The sequence below is a fragment of the Scophthalmus maximus genome, chromosome 2 (assembly GCF_022379125.1).
Source record: "Scophthalmus maximus strain ysfricsl-2021 chromosome 2, ASM2237912v1, whole genome shotgun sequence".
NCBI classification, from domain to species: Eukaryota; Metazoa; Chordata; class Actinopteri; order Pleuronectiformes; family Scophthalmidae; genus Scophthalmus; species Scophthalmus maximus.
The window spans coordinates 19,475,285-19,492,618 of NC_061516.1; the positions used below are offsets into that span (position 1 = coordinate 19,475,285).

A 17,334-nucleotide genomic window follows, 5' to 3' on the forward strand; every position below is an offset into this window, starting at 1 on the left:
GTTCTTTGCTTTTCTTCCAAATGCTGTTTCTTCAAATGTATAACAGCAGTTCATTGATCTGAAGAATAAACTGCAAAAGATTTGATCATAAAAAGAAAAAAGAACTGGGATGATATCATGCACACATTTTAAAGGTGTGTACCGTTCATTTGAGCACATTGGTCAGGCCTTGGCCAAAGTCGACCATTAAACTTATTTATCACGCAATCTCAATTTAACAAAAAACAAATCTCTCAAACCACCTCCGTTGTTCCTTACGCTCTAGTTCCCCACCATCTGTAGAACTTCCAGCTCAGCTGCATGATTTTATGAAGCACCCTTTAGCCACCTCTACATGCAACCCACATCTGGATGCATTCGCAGTTATCTAGTAGTGTTCTGATTCTAGTGTGCTGGCAACTGGCAGTGCGAGTTTTGGGCATTAAATCAGCAGGTTGCGTCAGGGATGTCAGCTGTGCAGAACAGTGAATGTGAAATGAGAGAATATTTATTGAGGAAATATGAACCTATGCTACTTTAAATTTTATGAACAATACCGTAGAATATATTGAATGAAATAACAGGAAGATTGTCAACTAAAACACCTATTTGGAGATACAACAACAACAACAGAGTCTGGGATGCATTCACACTCAAAGTCTCAGTATGAGTGGTTAAACGTTAGGCGCCTTAGAGGCACCATACAGGACACCCATTGCGATGTACGGGTTGTACATCGTTGCTATTCGAAACTAGCTGTGAACTCTGGACAGCATTAGCTCGCTGTCCATCACTCGAGCACCAGGGGCAGTGCACGTTCCGCAAAGTAGTTCACATCACCAGCGAAGGTAAGAGGAGGCACTGAGCTGTGACAAGGAGCTCATTTGATGAGGGTTAGGAGGTGTTTGTCATGGATCATCTACACCAAACTGTGACAGGATTAATTATGGTAGAAATTAATATTTATCTGGCTTGACCTATTCGGACCTCAGTATATATTTTGGAGGGTTTTCTACTTGTACCAAGGGAAATACTGCAAATTGGACGGGAAGGGTTATGTTGAAAATATAAAAATTCTAAATAAATCCGTGCACAGAAGTAAAGTACAAATTGTTGGGACCCGGTGCAGGCCAAGTGACACATCATGTAGTCCCCGACTAGAATTTAAGGCCGTGCAAAACTAACATATATAGGAGTTAAGGGATGTGCGTGATTCAGGAAAAGTGTCAGGAAACAAAGGACAGATGACAATCATTCGTAAATAAAGGAAGGAGTTACTCACAACTCTCTATCTCAAGTGTGCAGTTTTGCTCATCCAGTGGATATCTTCTTAGGTCCATCATACAAGCAGCAGTGGTAGTGATCCTGAAAAAAGTTTAAAAAAAAATTATATATATATATATATATATATATATATATATATATATATATAAATAAGACATGACTCAAGGATTGTGGTGAAATCTGACAGGAAACCGGATGTTTATTGTTTCCAGTAGAAGAATGGCAGAAACCTCCAGTATCTTTTCTTGTCTGCGTGTTTCTTGTCAGCTGTTATACACAAATGTTCTCTGTTGTATTTACGATCAAACCATAAATCTCCTGTAAGTGAAGTTTGGCAAACTTTTCTCGGTTCACCATTTGGGGTTAAGGTCACACTAGAAAAACAAACTTAAGTGTGACATATTTCTATTGTCTCGAAATGAAGTTCGGAAAAAAATTGAGTAAAATTTACACTCATTCCTTCGAGGCAGAAATTATGCTGATGCACATTTATACTATCCACATAACCATATGGATATCCATCTTCAAAAACTACAGGAAAATGCCTTTGAAGGTTTGGGGTGGTGATGGCAGTGGGGACTCCTTTCCGGATTACAGGGCGAAAAGATAATCCTCTTGTCCCAGTTTGAGCATTGTTAGGATAATCCTGTGGATCCTCTGTTGGGCCCCACCTGAGATGTGAGTCACCGCAAGAAGCAATCTCCGTGGGACAGCGGTGACAGCAATAGGCCAGATATAACAGTGGTGTTGTGTTTTCATTGTACTCTACTGTACAACTGCATATGTCATAACCTCAGGATATATGTGGGATGAGAGGGAACATATTACAACCATGAAGTTAATCTTGGCTTTTCAAATCAAAAATGATTGACTGTATTGAATTATAACCTCTACTGCAACCACAACTACTAATATTAGAGGAAGAGGCAGCAGAAGGAGAAATGACACATATATATCACATTGCAGAAATATCAATGTCTTTAAACTGTAGAACACACCCGTTTCAACAGCACCTTTCATGTTACCCACTTCATCTCTTCAATGTCACAAAGCTTTTTCCAAGTACGGGATTTAAAAGGTTTTTTTGTGAGAGTAAAGTTTTGACAAAGTCGTCCATCCGTCCCTCTGTTGATTTGACTGACATTCCTTTGTTTTTGCCGAGTGTTGAAGGGTGTATAACTGAACGGGAATAACAGAGATGGCGGGAAGTTCTTTTATGTTTGTCTCCACTTAGAACCAAAGCTCTGTTCTTGTTGAAGTTGTTTATGCCACAATTTTCACGACTCCACAAGAACACAGAATATATGTAACACATGATGTGCGATGGGGGCTCCATCTTTAAGCTAATGAAACGATCTCCCGTCTGCATCTCAAGACACCGATGGACTTTATTGGCTCCAACATTCAGGGAATATATGCTGTATCATACACATTAAATAAGCCAGTGACTGTTCCTTTCCGAGCCCTGTGTAAAAAAGGGGAGTTGTTTTTATTGTGGATAGCATGGGAACGATGGAATAGGCAACAAACACAGTGTTATCTATCTCATCCCAGCAGTGTTCATTAACAAAAAAGTCTCAGAGTCATTGTTCAGCTAACACGTCTCATCTCAGGAAGTACTTCACGTGACAAATGTGAATCATATTATCCTGAAGCGGACCGAAATGGGATCTAGCGGTAACATCCGGCACCTGGAGTGCCACAAATCAACTCTACCTGGCTCTATGGAGCATGTTGAGGGAGAGAGAAGAAGAAAAAAAAAGATCAATAAGGCTGTAGATTATTATCTCCGTTTCAACTGGGATGGCTTCAAGGGTCATTGCATAGACAGATACAAGAGCTCCTAGGCAAACTGGACACTGGAGCATACAGATTTTCTATTTCTTTATAGAAAATCAACTCAAAATTGGAATTTAAAAAAACCCCAAAACACTGACGTTGGATTTTGTGAACACATGATTTTATGTCTACATGAGATGATGTAGCATCCCAGTGAGCCAAATTCCAGCTCTAGACGTGTCTTGTATAATTAAAAGGCAGTCATTGATGCAAGTGGATTCTGCATTTTGTGAATTATTTGACATTCAGCCTTTTATTTATTCTTTGGTCTTTATTTATCCAGGGCTGCATCCAACACATAACACATACATGTTTTGCTTTTTTGATTATTGGTAAAGATAACTTTTTTAATTCTACTTGAAACCCTTATATAAACCCTTATAAATATATATATATAAACACACATATATATATTCATTTAGCCTTTCAATTGCTATCAAAACAAATAGACGGGGAAGGATCATAAAGGTCAATATAAGCAGCCAGCCATGAGTCAGTAGATAAGGTAATGTTGTCCATCAGACTTTGTGAGGGGAACATAAGGATAGGGCTGTGAGTAATAGGCTGCCATTCTTTCCTTGGCGCTTGGTCTTGTGTGAGAACTTGACTCCCACTGTGGGAATTGCCACAGAGCAGCACAGCATGGTGGGTAATCGTCTAGGCACACCTGACAACATAGATAAATTTGTGCCAGAGGAGAGGCTCATCTTGAGTCCAATCCTCTGTGTTACACGGCAGAGATAATCACCCTCTTTGCCTATCTCTCTCCCTCTTTTGCTCTCCACTCTCTATTCTATTATTTGGACCAGCTGCAATCTTTCTTTCTTTTTTGCACCTCATAATTTATGCATGTCTAAACCCCAAGCCATCCAAGAATCATGCACTGGCTTATTGAACGACAACTCACGAAATTATACGTGATATGATTGTCAGCAAGCTTTTAAAATGAGGATGCTGCATCAACTACGTTCACGGAGCTCTTGTGGTCAGTTTGTTTTATACTTCTCATGTGTCTTTTGGAAAAGTATTTTGTTCCATCTGTAAATCATCTGAGTTTATGTCCAAGTTCACCACAGGCACCAGATGGCAAACTGTTGGGACTGCACCTACCCAAATCAGAACAGTGGTGCTAATCTCAGTAAATCAAAATCAAGAAGAATTTGATTTACAAAAAAAAGTTTTGTTATAGAAGTGTCAATGAAACACTTCTGTAGAGTCACAAATCACGTGTACGTACTTCTTGGTGTACAGTAGAAAGAGTAGTACAGTAAATTGCAAATTTGATGAGGTCAACTTCACATTTCAAACATTAAAAAACAACAACTGATTGAGTTAAATAAAATGTTAATTGAAAGCACTTTCTAGGACGTGGCCATTGAGGTTACTAAAGAGGAACAATAAAATCGCAGTTATTCTCGCTGAATGGCTTTGAAACCCCGTATTCTGGCGGGCAACGTCTTGCAGTAAAATAATCATTGTCCCCTGCAGAAAATCATCTCCTATCAACAGTCAAATTGGTTTATTTGATCGTATATATCGTTTGAAGTAGTTTTTACGGTTGCAATATTTTGCAGAAATCACTTATGAATGGGGACTATCTAAATATTCACACAAAGGAAGGGCAGCAAGGAGAGCAAAAAGAACCAGAAATAGCAAAAAGATAGATAAGAGAAAAATATGAGGACAGAGGATGTCAGGTGAGACCGAGGGGGGGGGACCTATCATGGCTGCACTTTAATAAAAATAGACCAGTTCAAAAGAAAGAGTTCTAACATTAACATTCTGTTTCATATTACACAACTCGAGGGGTTTTCCACCTCCCAGTGTGAGACGGGAAGGTTGTTTTAGCCTGAGAGGTTGAGATGGATTCTCCCTCTTCTGTCTCTGTCTCTGTCAGCGGTTATTTCTCTCTGATGGATTTACTGCTCGTGATGTGGCTCCGTGGCTTCCAAATGTTTAACCAAGGAGCAAATTGCCGGTCACTTTCTGGCAACTTTCTGATCTCTTGTGTCAAGGGGAAGTCAGCGGTTCGAGCAAGAGCCCCCTGGCAGAGTCTTGTATGGGGAAGGTATAGGTTATGCGCGTTTGTGTGGGGTCACAGTACGTGTGTGCATTTGTGTTTGTTATGGTGCTGTCACTCTGTGGATGTGGCTATGTGTGTGTGTCTCATTGGGTATGCAGCCGTCTGGCTCTCCATTCACCCTCACATACTTCCTCACTTGTCCAATCCACTCAATGATGCACAGCCACATTTCTCGCTCAGTCTTAGTTAAGTCCTCGGTTGCTTGGATACTGCCCGAGGACACGGGCCAACCGCACCAGCTAAGCCCCATATGCTGCTGCACCTGCAGTGACCCTCCGTATTTACCAGACGGTGCTCGAAGTCTCTGCTCTTAGATGGATGAAACTTGCGAGGTCAAATCAGGGCCAAGTAGCCTCGAGGGTTTCCAGCAGTCATTGGGATTTCAGGCCAAGAAAATGTGTTGACTGTTGGTCACATACTCAAAACAGTAACTAAGAACAAATACGGTACTCTTAAACACTTTTTCCCTGTATGTATTTTCTATACTAGTTCATATTTTGCAACCCCCCATTCCCTCTGCTGCATCTGGTAAGGCACAAGTGGCAACCCACCGTGGCGTCAATCACTGGTTCGTGAACTGCTGTTTCATCTTGTTTTTTTAAAACAGAAGTGACCATATTTGGAGGAGCGGGGGTTAGACCTCACTGAGGGATCTCCGTCCACTGCAAGTCTACCTATCATTTTAGTTTCTGGAATGGAAAACAGAGTTTTTCCAATTGTCAAGGTTAACAAACTCTGAGTTTTCACTGAATCTGAAACAGGCTCCGGCTTTGAATGACGGACTGTCTTGGCCGTCAGCGTGGAGACTCGGAATCACTTAAGTCCCAGGCCCTATTTTTCTCTATCATTCACTACTACTGTGTACTGTAGTTAAAGTCAGATTCTCATATGTTATTAAAATGGACGATAGGCCAATCAATTCAAAAGAGGTCATCTGAAAAATGTATATTTTTTTCTTTTAGCACTTGTTTATGAGGAACATTTATCATGTGTAATCCAATAAAGAAATGTTGTTTGCCTTGTACTTTTCATAAAAGACCGTTCCAGAGAAAAACAATGTGTTTTGTGCCAGAGCTGCATTATCTGATATTTGAGATAATGACAGCAATCGGCGCACACTCACCCCACAGCCAGCTGCATCCCACCCACGGCCTTCTGAGAAAACACAGGGAGTAGGATGCCCATGGAATCAAATCACTTGGATGCTGCAACACTGAATAGGTATTAAGCGAAAGCACACTATTACCTGGCGTTGAAAGGCTAAATATTATGCCTGTCATTAAGTTAAAATTAGCTCAAAACCGGATTACTTAAAGCCAGACATGACTCGCGTATGCTAATTTATCTACTTAACTTTCAAAAAAATATATTTATTTGGGCAATCTGAATGCAGTTTCCCTATGCTGACTAATCCTCGGTGACAGACTCACCAGTCAGTTCTACAGAAAAGCCTATCGTCAAGCAAATAACCCTGACAAAGAACAAAGGCTTTAGAACCTGCCTGTGGCTGAGAAATACAGAGAGGCACTTCAGTTGTTTGCTATCACTTCCATTTGCTCCATTATTATACCTCCCGTCAAGTCAATTTCTGCCGTTTGCCGTCGTTTATTCACAGCGAAAAAAAATCTCCTTGAAATGGCAAAGTTAGTTTTGATGATCAGCATGAGGGTGTTACAAGTTTCGTAGTGGGAAAAAAAGAAGAAAAAGAACACCAGTTTGCCTGTCAACAGATGTGTGCAAACTAATACATGCAAGCCCACAAGAAGGGTTGGCGCTGTTTGCCTTTTTATCGCCAAAATGGATCCCTGGAATGGATTTGCAGCTCAATGGCATATATAGTAAGTGTGTGTTAAATATTCATCAGCTGTTTGTAGTTTCTCTGCGTGTGGCTTTTCCTATTATCTGCTCCTATGGACTCGCTGCATCCAATTACATTTCTAATAAACAGCCTCAGTGAAAAGATTCTCCTTTTCACGCCTCATCCTGCTGTTTGGGTATACAGCGTTTTCTTATAAGAGTATGTATATTGCATTTCTGAAGAAAAAAAAACATTAACTATCGACTGTGATATACAGGCTACATTTTGCATCACTAAAGGCCACAGGTGAGATGAACTATTATAAGCACTCAGCTGTTTTCATTGTCTACTTGTGAATTCAGAATTTTATCATGATTAAAAATAATTAAATATGAATTTCTGATGATCAAAACATTCAGTATTCAATAGCTGTAGTTCATTGTAGATTCTGAACGAACAGGTTTTTTTTGCAGGTGACTCAGTACTTGTCACGGAGTCCTAGTCCCAGTGATGACCTGCCTCCATGAAATCACTCTGCCGGGCTGTTGTTCCCCTATAAACAGTTCTGACATGCAAATCCTCGTAAAAAGCATATATTGTCGTTTCTACATTTCTGTTTGTGTATGGACTGAATAAGCCAACAGTACATATTGATTGGAGAGCTGAAGAGGTGTGGTTTAACCTGCCCCATTTCCAGTCTACAAACAAACTAAGCTAATCACCACTTTGTTCCAGCTTTATTCGAAAACTCAATGATTCCCCACAATGGCTAACTATCCTTGTTAACACCAACTTTGCCAATGTTAGGATACTGAACATATGTATTTATTATGTATTTTATAATATTTCTATTCATATATTCATCCTTGATCTGTCAGTCTAGGAATTAACATTCACATAAACCTTAATCCATATTTGATTATCTTCGGTTTATGATTTTACTACTCGATTCTGCAATGGATTTCATTGCAGAATCAATGTACTCAAATTTATTGACATAATAAATGAAATAGCTGCATCATTTTTATTAGGGGTTCCAGAGGACAGTCATTTGCTGTATCTGTATGTGCTGCATGGATTTATGAGCAACCACTGACATACCCAAGATCCCATGACCCAATTTAGGATTTGTAAAAATCTGGCCATCCCACTTACTAAGTGTCGAGGCTGTTGGATCTCCCATTTCATCCAAGGTAATATTTGAACTGACTTTGTGGCATAACTTCTGTGGTGCAATGGAACTTTGCTTGTTTTTTAAAATATGTTTATCTTTAAAGAATCTGATTCTGCTACCCCTGAGTCGTGCTGTGACAACAACACTCACCACATCTACCAACTCTAACCTAATCTAACCCTTTTGCTTGGAATCAGAGCTACATGAACGTCAACTCGAATTCTGACAGAGATGTTTCTTTGGTTATCATGAATGAAGCAAATGAACCATTATGTAACCTGGTGTAAGAAATCAGAACGAAATTAAAAACATCCTGAACCCTGTAAGAGGGCAATGAAGACAGACAACATTGATGAAGAAGTCCAAAGAGAACAATATTGACAAGATTTCTCTCTAATATTCTCCTTAACGCCACTCTCTCTCTCCCTCATTGACTCATCTTGTCTCACCCTCTCGATTTAATTTCACTCTCCCGCCAATGCACTGCCACGATGGCCATTAAGATGTTACGGTTTTCAATAACTTCTTTATAGAGTTTGGGCATCAGAGGCCCTATTTGCAAAATGAACTGATGAGACATCAGTGGGGCGATAGAAATGTGCCGTCATCACGTTAACGCTGAGAGGTTGAAACTCATTGGACAGGGTCCATCAATCCATATTGTACAACGGGGGTTTCGTTTTTGGCAACTGGAAAACAGGTGGAACGTGTCGAATTAACATAAGATATGCAAATGATCTGAGCGTGGGGAAAGGTCTTCCATGAAGAATGTTCAAAATGAAAAAAGAAAAATGTTGCACTCCAGGCTTTTGTGGCTGCTGAGGTGTCAACATACCTGCTGAGTGTCGAAAGAGAAACTCATCCATCACACCTTCTGTGAAAAGATTGTAAAAATTACAGCCATATGTTCTTTAATTGGTCCTTGGTAGGACACATGACCAAGATGACTGAGTGTTTCAATCATGTGACAGGTTTAAATTTTAACCCTAACAGATCACAATTAGTGATCCCATTTTGCAGTCAGAGAATACTGTCAGGTGCTCGAGTCACAGTCACAGCCTGTCAGACGGCAATGCATTCTGTCATCTAAAAATGTATTGGCTAATTGTGTCCTGTGACGTGAGTCGAACTTTCACACAGTAACGTAACTTTGCCCCCACAGTCAGTTAACCATTGATAGAGCATTGATAGATTTTTGTACTGCAAGCGATAATCCAATACACATTTTGGTAAATTTAGCGAATACTTCCTCACGCTCCGCTAGCTGTCGGCTCATGTGCGTTTTTTTTACACTTTTGATGGTAATATAATTTATTTAGTCTTCATAATTGAGTTTAATTTTGTTTTTACACAATCATTTATTTGGAAGTGTGCACATGCCCCTGCAAATGAGGACACAAGTAGGTCAATCCATCAACATTTTAAATTTCACTCAGGGACGATGTTGCACCTCACGTCAGTAGTTTTTCTTCATCCGGCTCCAATTAGCTAATTACTGACTCAGTCCAATACAGCAATGTTGACTCGCTGTTTTATTAAAGTTGGTAGAAGTTTGGTTATTTTTTCCCCCCAGGTTTGATTTTGAGAGAAAAGATTAAGTGGGAAGTGTTTGACAACTTGAAGTTGAAATTACTACAATTTGTACCGCAGAGTCTATCATTATCTGGTGCTGTACCCAAGGGAGGTATGTTTCTTTTGTTTTTGTTTATTTGCATGTAAATACCTAAGCCTCTGATCTTGTTAAGAGCCAAACATGTTACTCCAAGCGATTAAAATCTCACCTTAGACCGTACAGTACGGTCCCGTCCGGGTGCAGTCGGATCATTCTATTTTTCACCGTGACACCGTGGACAAACGATTTCTTGTCGTTGAGGAAGTAGGTGTCGGGGACCCAGAGCTGGTCAGCCACCCGGTTATCTAGGGTCAGATTGAGGGGGATCTCGGTGTAGGACAGCCGCTTGTCTCGCCAGGCCTGCTGGAAGTACATCGTCAAAGTGTAGTCCTGTAGGTGCACCGAGGGAGCAGAAGAGGACAGGGAGGAGACGGGAGGGAGAGAGCAAGAGAAAGCACAGGGGGGGGAGGAGACCGATGAGGTGGGAGGAAAACAGCCAGGAGAGGGAGGAAAAGAGATGGATAAAAGATTGGGGAGAAAGAGAAGAGAGAATGGACAGTTACTCCAAAAGGCAACCATTTTTCACAGCTGCTCTATAATTTGTTTCCACTTCAAGCTCTCAAATTAGACCAGACTAGGCTTCAATATTGGATGAGGCTCGCTTAAAAGCAAACAGAACAGTAGCGGTACAGGTCAGGAAAAAAAAGGGGAAAAAACCTCAGTACATGGCAATGGGGAATTCCTTCTGTTCATAGAAACATGAGGTTTAGTGTGAAAGAGTGTGTACAGTTTGTGTCAGAGGTGGGGAGACAGAGAGACAGATGGTTAGGATTTGGGGTGTGCGTGTCCGCGTGTGCGTGGAGCGAAGCATATGTGTACATCTTGCTCGGTTGGTTTTGTGTGTTTTCATAAAAGTGTGTGACATCTCCACATATGCACAGACGAGAGCGAGACCACACGTTTCAGACAAATTAAAATAACCTCCGAGCAACCCCGAGAGTCTGCTTCACAAAACATCTCCTATATGCTCTGTTTGGTTTGACAGTAGCTGTCTTTTGCGGGATTAATTGCTATTTGGGAAATGGGTTCACAATGTTGCACTTGCATAACATATTCACCCATATTCTTCGCTTTGTTCCTCCCAGAACTAGGATGGTAGGCCATCCTCTCACATCGCATCAAGTTTGACTTGGACAGCACATCGCCTCTGAGGGACTGTGTATATGTCTGCTTTACAGAGCCGAGTCAGACATCAACGTGTGTTAGACGTTATATAGATGTCCCTTTAAAATGGGACAAATATGTGCTGTATACACATGGTACAGCATGAGAAATCTCTGTTGGAATGCATGTTTTTGAGGACTAATCTTGTCCTAGCACTTGGTACCATGTCGATTTAATGACCACAAGTTACTCTACAGAACAATGTTATGAGAGGAGGCCCACTTTATTATTTGCATCTCTTGTTTTACAAGCATGTGTTCAAGGTTGGGAACATACGTGCATACCCAGGAAGGCATTACAATACACATTTGTACTTATAATCAGTGATGTGCTACGAAATGTAACAATGTCCCGGCAAAAAGAAGAGAGAGGCAAAACAGCTACCTCGTAAATACTATGAAGTTAAAATATAATGTGAACAATGTAGGCTTCAAAGTATTCAAGCAGTTGGTGTTGCAAATGTGTTAGAGGGTGGGAAATGTATTCGTCAGACCTCAAAAAAACACAAAAACGAGTCAAACAAAGAAACAAACTCCTGATATATAGGTTAGTAAATTCCTTTTAATCTTAAAATTACAACCCAAAGTTCCAATCCAATTATGAAAAAATCCTCATTGATTGTGACTAAATTCAGGATTGGACATTCAATTCTTTACAAATGTATGTATTTTTAACTACTATGATACACATGTACGCACAAGAAACCCCAAAGAAGAATATAGTAGGTCCACATTTTATAAACGTATAGAGGAAGCTTGATAACTTGCAGGAAACAATTTCCTGGTGGAAAATCTAGGGCATCATAAAACAGTCAAGCCAGCAGTATGATGCTCATGTAGTTAACTGGAGTCAGACGCCTACCAATCATCCATGAGAAACTAAGTTAAATAAACTTGCTGTCTCAGGGAACTTTTTTTGTCATGACTGGCGCATCCACTTCCTGGCAAAGAGGCTGAACATGCATTTTTGAATATGCCCGTCGGCTACAGATCTGACATCCCCATGGCACCTTGGGAACTGGAGACTTGGATATTGACTGGGTGGAGTCAGGGAAACGGGAGCAACTTTTTCTCAGCGAGATCCTTGTTTGACTTAAATAGGTTTTGTCATGTTGTTGTTGTTGTTGTTGTTTATGTCTTTGCCAGGGGCGCTGACAACCAAGAGTTTGACAATTGAGTTTTTCAAAGACATAAATAGCATAGTGGCAATTCTCAAACTCGGCACTATAATTGGACTCGGGATTTGGTAAAGAATGATCAGAGAGCATCCGGGGTCAAACACAGTATCGGATCGTCGAAGGTTTAATTTTGACGGCGTTGACAACATTAGAAGGACTAATTTAGGACGATAAAAGAGAAAAACATCAGGAGAGGTGTGGAGACGCTTGTTCAGATGTTGGTGGGCCGATTCAAAAATGAGGAAGCAGGTTCCTGCACAGAATAGCACAATCGAATAACTGTATTCTTGTATCTTGGTGGCTTGACACATGCACAGATAGATTCTGGAACTGCACGTGCCGCCTTGCCAACACTTCCATCCCCGGTTTGCGGTTATGTAACACAGCTCACACTCACCACAGCACGTGTGGCTGAAGAGATGCTCGTTGCCGTGTCGTCCTCCTTAACTATCTCCTCTGCACTCATCTTTTCACACGCATCAAGTGTATGAAGAACGAGGGAATCTTCTCTACCGCGCTCTCATTTCATCTCATGGACAAAATGACTATACAGTAACAGTACATCCTTCTATAGATACTCTATCAAGAAAAGCACTGCACATCTTAGCAATCTTAGCAATCTTAGCAATTTATTCATTTTGTGAATGTGGAATACATACTCGTATACAAGACAAGTGTTTGTGTTTTTTTGTTGTGCTTCAGGGATCACAGCCCAGGCTGAACATGGATAGAAAACAAAACAGTGCCGTCGTGATTTTCACCTGGCACTGTGGATTTTGCTCATTGTCATTTGCAATATGTAACAGCAGAGATTAGATTACAATAATCATGATTATGTGTAATGCATCACTTGAAGCACTGGCAATCATGATAAGCAATATTTGTCAAAGCCATCAGCATTCAGGCATATGCACAATTCTCCCCATGGCAGTGTCTGCTTTTTCAATTTGGAGTACTCTTTAAGTGGCTGTGAAGAGTTGGAAAAGAAATTGACAAGCCAAGTTATTTAACTGAGTGAATGTTTCCATCGTGATCCCTGAGGGCCCATTATTGTCGGCCCATCTATATGAAGAAGTTCCAGTTTGCTTTGTGGCACGAGCTGTGTGGGGGGGCCACTGTGAACACAGCGCTCTCCTTAAAGACCTCTATAGTGGGCATCTCTCTTTGTCTCTGTGGGAGGAGGGTGTTGTAAATTACCAGAATAACCGCAGCAGCTGTGTGCATGTAGGTGCAAGGGAGGCTGTCATAACAACGGTCATAATGAGCATCAGCACATAAACTAAGTAGGAGCGAGAGAGAGACAGGGAGTGATGCAAGAGAAGGATGTCGAATGTGCTTTGCTGCCGAGCTGCCAAATAGACACTCGCACTCCAAGTTATGAAACAGAATGTGAGAACTCATTGTAACCGATACCTGATTCCCAGTTTCCCCGGCACACTTCCTGCAGTGTTCCCTCATTTTGAAGATTCCTTGCTAAATGCATGTCTTGCATCATTCAGGGGAAATGTCAGCCAGTACAGGGGATTCAAGTTATTTAAGACTGGCAATTTCACAACCCACTGTCAGGACCTGGGAAAAGGAATCACAAACAGGCTGCACTATCCCCCCACTTCTAATACATAATGGGAATGAATCTGCTCGTTACAGTGGCGGGGGAGGGATCCAGAAGGCTAATAATGGAGTCCAGCATCCCAAAACCTCCAAGAAGACTCTTTACGGATGACGTAACCCAAACAACTTCAACCCAGGTACAATCAAGTGGATACTAAAGGTACTTGATGACTTGGCAATGCATGAAGTTGAGACCAATAAAGTATGAAGTAGTTGATAGTGCTGCTCAGCAGAGAGTTGAGCTGTTGCAGCTACATCATCATCAAAAGCCTGCAAGAGGTGTGCCCCACTGCCAGCAGAGAATTGGGTGCTGAAAGATCATCTCTGTACTATGTGCTGACTCCGCTCACCTGGCCTGCCACCGACATACACGGCTGCACTGAGAGAGGCACCGTCATCGCCGCTCTGCAGTGGCTCGTAGCCATCGCAGCGAACGAAGGGCCTATGAGACAGGGTACACTTATTTTCCGGCTCATATTGAAAGAACAGTGACCTGCTCATGATATCGTGTCATCCTACCCCGAGCTACAAATATGTTTTCTCTATTCCAAAAATAAAACTGTTGATCGACTGTAATGTCTTCCATGCACCAAAAACAACGCGGCGCAGCGAAGCAAAGTAACGTATTGCTACTGCAATATTGAGTTGCACTGGCAAATGTAACCTATATTTAGGACAGCATGTCCTTCAAAGTTGTTTATGGGTTCAACTCAGGTCTTTCTGCTGCTGGCAGATTCTGGCATCCTTTTTTTTTAGAATTAAATCGCATGGCTTGATGTCGGGCTGATGAAATGTCGGCGTTCTTCAGCTTAGCACTCTTCAAGTTCAGTTAGGAAACTCGGCTCTGACATTAGATTCAGAAGAAAAAAGAAAAAAAAACTAATGTGCAGTGAAACAGATAAAACAAATAACACATGTAAGGGCTGGGCTGCTAAAGGGATTTCAGCTCGCCATCCACACATTTTTCGATCCCGTTGCTATGCCGCTTATCCTTTGAGGGTCATGGAGGGGCTGGAGCCAATCCCAGTTGACGAAGAGGCCTGGTACACCCTGAACAGATCACCAGGACATCACAGGTCTGTCATACAGACACAAATTACCGTTCACGTTCACACCTCCAATCAACCTGACCTGCATGTCTTTGGACTGTGCGAGGAAGCCAGAGTACCAGAAAAAAACGCAGGCTGGGCGGGGGTAAATGAAAGGCATTGGAAAGGCTCAGTGGAACAGTGATGCAAATTGCTTTTACTCTTTATTCTCCCAGCTCTTCACTTCGATCTCCTCACCTACCCCATCTATTCCCTCTCCGTCTATCCATCACAATCTCAGGGGAGCTCCTGTTGCATTTATTTGCATGCAGTATGGGGGGGGGGGGGGGGGGGGGGGGGGGGGGGTACGAGAACACACTGCGTGTCAATGACTGAGTGTCAATGGCTCAGATCATTACCACCAAACCGAACCAGCCAAGGGAGCCGTCTAGAAAACATGACAGATGTTGGATCAGTCTGAGGTGCCAGATTGGTTCTGCCAGGGCCTGTGAAAGATTTTGATTCAAATAGCTCCTCCCCAAAGCAAATATTTAGCATTTAGGTAAAAGGGCACCCATCAACCAAATGATTGATTCGCAAGAACGGACTGCGTATTTTACATTGACAAACCGATGCGATGGCATTTTGATCGTGAATAGTAGGTGTTCTTTTGGTTTTTTTTGCTTTAAATTATTTCTATAGTGCGCTGACCTTGGAGAGTGGGGCTGAATCCTAATGCAGCCTGCCTCTGCCTCCATCCTCTCTGCGTCTGTCTCACGCTCTCCTATCCTCCTCTCTTTGAAGTAACTTTAGCGGGCAGGGTAATATGATCCCACCACCACTCAGCCGTGTGTCCACACTGCACTCTATATCACCCAGCTACTTCAGATCCTCCAGAAAGCCCTCCAACAACAAGTGGTTTTCAAGTTCCTGTCTCACATTGGTCCTAATGCCGTGAGCGACAGGATATGAGGGACCTGGCACAGGGCGCAGAATTTGCAAAGAGCCCTAATAATAAACATGCCGATCCCCACAGAGCTGAGTGACATATATTCCCCAGCCTCTGGAGACGTGTGTATGGAGTCTTTAGGATTCGGCGCTGTATCTGGAACAGCTTGTGCGCTGCGTGTAGTAAATCTGCAGCAGGAAAGCACACAGTGGCTGCTGCAGGGGTTGCATTTGGCCCATTTGCTCCATAATAAATTATGCCAGTATTTTTTTTTAACTCAATAATCTAAACCTAAATCTGAATAGACTTAACACGATTTTAGAGAGTGTCAGTACATAATCAGTCCATCAGAGAGCCAAAATGAGCAATTATGCAAGACGAAAATCTTGCGTGTGTGCATATTGTCTGCACGTGCTTTAGGGATGATTCGCAAGATTGCTGGTCAGCCGGACGGTGAGTGCATGTGTTCATATTCGTGTGTTGTTCAGGTCTTCAGATTGAATTCCAACAAGGGCATTACTCTGACCCAAGCTCTTAGTCGCAGTACAAATTGTTTTTTTGTATTTCCTTCCATTAGGACCATTTACTCCTGGCATGTTGGAAACAAGATGATGGATTTCAATGAAGCCGAGTCCTTTTTTTTGGTGCTTTCTTTTACTTTGTCTAACCTCACTTTTCAGAACAGTGCTCATTTCTCTCTTTCTCAGTGTCTCCCACCCCTCTCTCCCTCTTTTCATCTATCTCCTTTTGCCTCCATACTCTTTCATCATTTACTCTGCCCCGGACAGAGCTATAGCCTAGACGTCACTGCTGAAGGTGAATCAAATTTCCGAGGAACCTAACTTAACCTTTTTTCCTTTCTTTTTTCTTCTCAAGAGTTCTCCCAAAGCAGAGGTTCACAGCTTTGCCAGTTGGCAGTCGTGCAGCTTAACTGACTGCATACAATTTATTAGAGTCGATCGGAGCATCTGCAGGCCCCCTTTCGTGTCCCTGGAGAGGAGTGGAGTGGAGTGGCAATTCAGAGACGGGTGGTGGTGGGGAAGGGACGGCCGAGCAGGACGCAGATTGTTAGGCTGCTTTTTGAACGCCACTTGAAAACTGGGGGAAATTGATGGAGGTTTCAGCCTCAGCCGTCAATCATATGAGACAGAAGTTTAGCTGGCCAAAGACGAAGGAGGGCAGACAATAAGTCCACTTACTGCTTCTCCTGCATGAAGAAATTGTGTATGATTGCATATTGTCACACACACACACACACACACATATATATATATATATATATACAATATGTGTGTTTGTGTGTCTACAAAGATTTGTTGGTGTATAACTCTTTTATGACATGCTTGCTAAATATTCAAGCCGTCTCATGCTGCAAAAGCAACGGACAGCTGTCCTTTGACTATCCAGCGCAGGCAACACACATAAAATATACACTGGTCCACTGGAGGAATCCTCATGCATTATGTAGCAGTGAGGAAGAAGCTGATTGCTATTCAAACGGAGTACCACCAAGAAGCACACGCCACATCTACACATTGTCAATAATAAGATAATGCAATATATAGACATCTGCGGA

The 17,334-nt window shown here is 41.9% G+C and overlaps 1 protein-coding gene across 1 annotated transcript in view; it reads right to left on the minus strand.

The window, feature by feature from the left end:
• LOC118301398 (gamma-aminobutyric acid receptor subunit beta-2) overlaps positions 1-17,334 on the minus strand; it is a 50,251-nt gene that overhangs the window by 18,834 nt on the left and 14,083 nt on the right. Inside the window, exons 4-5 of the mRNA XM_035626877.2 lie at positions 9,939-10,159; positions 1,262-1,344 (exon numbers count right to left, since the gene is read on the minus strand). Of these exons, the coding sequence (XP_035482770.1) occupies positions 1,262-1,344; positions 9,939-10,159 (304 nt within the window). The remainder of the gene's footprint in view (positions 1-1,261; positions 1,345-9,938; positions 10,160-17,334) is intronic.